The sequence below is a fragment of the Porites lutea genome, chromosome 13 (assembly GCF_958299795.1).
Source record: "Porites lutea chromosome 13, jaPorLute2.1, whole genome shotgun sequence".
In the NCBI taxonomy this organism is placed as follows: Eukaryota; Metazoa; Cnidaria; class Anthozoa; order Scleractinia; family Poritidae; genus Porites; species Porites lutea.
In genome coordinates this window covers 1,782,999-1,787,792 of record NC_133213.1, presented here as the reverse complement: position 1 = coordinate 1,787,792, position 4,794 = coordinate 1,782,999, and the positions used below count along the sequence as shown (strand labels likewise).

Below are 4,794 nucleotides of genomic sequence, written 5' to 3'. Positions count from 1 at the left end.
AGCAACACTTCACAAAGCTAAATTTGCGCCAGCTCAGTCCAATACAAACTAGGGCGGATCTTGGATTTATTTACAAGAAGGGTTAAGAATTATAAATGTATGACCTCCGAGAATCTGAGTATTTAGAGGGGTCCGAAGGCATGAGTGCCAGTAAAATTCTTTAAAATTTCCAGAATTTTGAGGGGTAGTTCACAGTGTTTTAAGCGCTGGAATTCCAGGAATTTTGCGCCATTTTGTAACTTTTACTTGGTTTTGGTTATAGCTTTAGGTTTTAGACGCTAGTTCAGGTTTGACCGAACCACCACTAGATATCCCCAGACAAAGAAATTACAGAATGAAATCGGCCCTTTTCCACTTATACATAACCTTGAAGGATTCAATGTTTATCTTTACTCGAATTTAAGAACCTTGGATTTGTTACCGCGTTCTGTCATAATAGACTTTTAGAAACCATACTGGTTATGATGCTTAGCGGTACTTTTTTGCCTAGACTTATAAAGAGTTTTCTGTTTCACCCTCAAGGGGACACAAAACTAATTTATCCCACCCCATGCCCCCCATTTGCCGGTCTTTCTGCTTATGAATAATCAGCTCCTTAAGCATATCAACAATGGTGAAAAAATTCACTCATACGGGATAACCACAGTGCTGTATGAGGTTCCTGTTCCAGCTAATTGCACTCCATGACCCCAGTCTAAAAAGAGTGTTACGTGAACCACAACCAAGGAACCAACACCACTGATAGTAAACACGAGCAGTCAGCTTCAATGCTGTCAGGTCGGCAGACACAGTCGCACACCACTGGTTATAGGGGTGTACTTGTAAGGAGAGTGTCATAGGCAAACCAACATCAACTATGGTCCCATCTCCGGACACACCGGCCCTGATTACATAAAGTACAGAGAGGTATCCTTGAATGCTAGCTGTGGCTTCGGCATAAGGCCTAATCTGAAGACGAAATCAACAGTCATTAATTAAAGAAGAAAATTGTTGCCAGAGATTTTGTCTTGGTCCAAAAATCACAAAGGCAATGAAATGATCAAATGACTTTGATTATCGTTAACTTGACTTCTCGCCCGCCGATTTTGAGTTCACCTTCTGAGCAGCCTAAAATACTTGGATGGAATTCCCTACTTTACTGGTAAAGTACAGTGTTCTAAAGTTTGATTACCTACTGCCGCAACAACCACCTAGTTTTGGGAGGATTCAGAGCAAAATTGGCTCTTGCTAAGTAGGTCGTAAGGCGTCTAGAAATGGCCGCGCCGCTATTAATTTATGTGGTACACTGCTCTTAATTGGCCACAGTCGTGAAATGGTGGTGTGATCGGCAGTTGTATTTTAGTATTTCAAAATAATTTTCAATGAGAGGGATAAAGATCACTGTTAACTTTTCGTCTTTCTTAACAATGGGGCCCACTAAGCTATGAGTAGTCCAGTACAAGCAGAAAAATAGATGATTTACCTGCGCAGCAAACTTAATGTTTGAGGAGCTCAGTGAATTAGGATACGATACTGAATAACCGGTTTTAAAGTCTAGGCTGAAGGATGCCCCAAGGCTGAAGGCAAATACAGGAATTCCAATGTCCTGAGATGAGAAAAAATAAACGCAAATGCGTTAAGCACACTTAGTAATTCACGTTTAGTAACAAAGGGCTTGATTGCAGTAACAGGTTCTTACATAAATGGTAAATCGTAGGTTCTTGATGAATAGATTCTTATTTTCTGAAGAAAACAATACATTAAAGCTAAGGAGTATTTAGTGCATGGTATATTCAGCTTATTCCTTATATAAAATCTGCATACCATTACATTGCAGTTGGAGTGTTAAGACACCTATGTCTTCAAAGAGGATTCTGAATGTTGACTTATCTTATTTGCCAAAGTGTAAATTTTTTTATATATATTTTAGAAAATAAGAGCCCGTTTCAAATTTTAGGATAAAAAGGTTCTTGTATACAGGGGGCCTAACTTGTAAATTTTAGCCTAACAGGCTTTAAAAACCAGGATTAAATCTTGTTCCGTTTCTGTATTTGACCTTCCTATGTATTGCTTAGAGTAACCTTTTAAAAAACCAGGTTCTTAGTCGCGGTGGTTTCTACTGTACAATTGACTTTATGGCTACTGAGCCGTCCCTTTCTACCAGCTTTCTACTAAAACATTTTCTATGGCTGGAGGAAATACTATTGCGTCAGCTACAGTACCGAACGAAGCGTAGTTTTCTCCTCGTGGAAGACGGCAAGACTACTAACACCAGAGGGGCCTATATAATAAAACTTTTACAAGTTTTCAGACTAAAACAATGGCTACACTTTTAAATTACCCTTTTATAAAAATTATGGGACGAGACAGACTGTGGCTATTATATATAAATCAGTCTCTGTTCTGAGCGGTCCGAGTAAAATTTTCGAAGCGGAAATTAATTTCAGTCTGGTGCAGCATGTTTTGGAGGCCAATAAGCTGATTACTGACAAGCAATGGGCTTATAGACGAGGGTACTCCCCGGAACTCTTAATTAGAGGTATGGAGAAAGGCAGCGTTTTGGTGGCGGCTTTTGTGGACTTTTAGAAACCCTTTAACAGTGTGTCACCTCAAGAGAATTCTCTCTTGGTCACACGAGATCTTATTGCAAAAACTTGAAAGTAACTTTCGAATCAGAAAAGATTCACTAGAATGGATAAAAAGCAATTTGGGAGGAAGAATGCAATTATGTCAAGTTATTTCAGTGCTACAACTCGCCTGGTCCAATACTTAGGAAACATTAGACCGTTATTGGAGCAATCTGATTGGTTGATTTTAGTTATTGGCCCCTCTATCTTAGTGAGGTAATAATATGTTGCCCCAATACATACTGGCCACCTGGTTTTCAGGCAGAGGCGAGGCAGCCTAGTTATTTTGGCTTTGGTGAACACAAGGAAATGGAGAAATCGTTCACGGTTACCCGAAGACGAAATAATCGAATAACTGACTACACTGAAAACTGAACAGAACAAATGCAAGAATACGCACAAAATTTTCCTCGATGGAGATCAACTATCTGTAGCTCATAACGTACCAGCGACCATTAGACTCTTCCAACCTGACAGTGAAGCAATCTTTTGTCTAGTATTGAACCATAGTCAAGAGAGGTTTATCTTCTCTTGACCAGTGGAAAGAATCGTCTATTACATATCAAAATTCCTTGCCAAAATTGTCTTGATAGTAAGTCACGCGCGCGACTAATTATCTTTGAGGATTGACTAGTACTGGCTAAATTTTGAAAGACAACTTAGTTAATATCCTCTTAATGACAGTATACCAAGAAAGAGAACATGCACTTACTATGGTTTTGCTCCAAGAATATGAGCTACGAGAAGGTTGTTGCCACTGTAATTGACTCCATGTGTACTCCTCGTCAATTAATTTTGTGTCAAATCTTCCAATATGAAGAACGACAGTCTCCCTCACTTTGACGCCTTCTTGTACCTTATACTTTGCGATGGCCTTTACGTTTATCCCGAGTATCCTCTTTTGAAACAGTGTGGAAGAGGAATCGAACGCTAAGTTCGTCGATCGTCGGGATCGTGTAAGAAGAATGCTCGACGAGTTGGTTGAATTGTACGTTTGGTTGACCAAAGGATTCTCCGATGGTGTTAGGGTTAAATTAGAAACCACTTGGCCTGTTTGCACTTTTCGAGTTTCCTTAACAGAAAAAGTGCTCTTAGACTTAGGAAGAGAGAGGCCTGTGAAAAGGTGGACTTTTACTCTTTCGGATTCCGCCTGTTCGAAGTAGTTTGGTAATTCAATGATAGTAACCAGGCTTTTCATAGCTACTTTCAAAGATCTGACATCAGAACTGCTATTACCATGAATTGGTTCCCCGAAATTCAACTCTTCTGAAAAATAAGCACGGCTCTCTGTGATCATTCCATTGCTCTTGTTAATGAACGCCGAATCAGAGTATTTCAAATCTAAATCAATTTCGGAGGACAAGTTGACAAAATCTGCGCGGTCAAAATGATTCCTAATAAGAACTACGTTCTCGTCTGATGTGACTGCCTGTTGGTGCATTTTAACAGAGCAAGGAAGCAAAGGAGATTCTTCATAATCGGGTGAATTCGAATCTGCCGCTTTCTGTCCGTCAACATCTTCGTACAGGTTTCGTTGCACAGCTGGGAGTAGTTGCTCTAAAATGCTGTATACTTCACGGAGAAGATCGGGACGAATGTCTCGAGGCCTGAAAACTTCAAATGACTCGCTGGTTTTGTTTCTTGGGGGGCTCGTTGGCCTAAAATAAAAAATGAGTAACAAGTCAGCCAAGGAGAAAGCAATGGAGTGTGAGTGATGTTTCAAAAAAGACGATTTTAAAATAAATCAAAATCTATTTGAAAGGACAGTTGTCACTTTAGTTTGTTTCAGGCAGTTTTCTGGGCGAGCGATTCAACCCGGCGATCGTAGGAAATTCACACTAGGAAAAAAATTCACTAGGAACGTGCACTGAAGATTCCACGCTGTGAATTCCGGATTCCAGGAACTGGATCCCATTGTTTGTCAGTGGAACTTGGATCAGCCGGATTTCAATCCTTAGTGGGATTCCGGATTCCTTGAGTTGTATGCCAGATTCCAAAGCCCTGGATTCCAGATTTCACAAGCAAAAATGTCCCGGATACCGAAATCCGGAATCCCTTACACGAGACGAGGAGAATCACAGTTGTACCTACACCGTCAATAGATGAAATTTCGGAACTCTACATCCTAAAAGCCGTCGAAGATTTCTTTTCACGTTTTATGGTGTTGTTCTGAATAACTGTGAAAAAA

General features: G+C 40.1%; 1 protein-coding gene across 1 annotated transcript; it reads right to left on the bottom strand.

Annotated features, from left to right (window-relative positions):
• Positions 1-627: 627 nt before the first annotated feature.
• LOC140923562 (uncharacterized) lies at positions 628-4,521 on the bottom strand. The gene is made up of 4 exons (XM_073373636.1): positions 4,475-4,521; positions 3,319-4,264; positions 1,463-1,585; positions 628-948 (listed from the first exon to the last, which is right to left on the bottom strand). Exons 1-4 carry the CDS (start codon positions 4,519-4,521, stop codon positions 628-630), a joined length of 1,437 nt encoding a protein of 478 aa, XP_073229737.1.
• Between the last annotated feature and the right edge of the window lie 273 nt (positions 4,522-4,794).

Bases quoted from the DNA above. Each gene is read 5' to 3' on its own strand.
- LOC140923562 (XM_073373636.1), bottom strand. From the start codon at position 4,521: ATGGGATCCAGTTCCTGGAATCCGGAATTCACAGCGTGGAATCTTCA. The intron at 1,586-3,318 runs GTAAGTGCATGT...TTCTCATCTCAG, and splicing joins ATTCTTGGAGCAAAACCATA to GACATTGGAATTCCTGTATT. The intron at 949-1,462 runs GTAAATCATCTA...TTTCGTCTTCAG, and splicing joins ACATTAAGTTTGCTGCGCAG to ATTAGGCCTTATGCCGAAGC.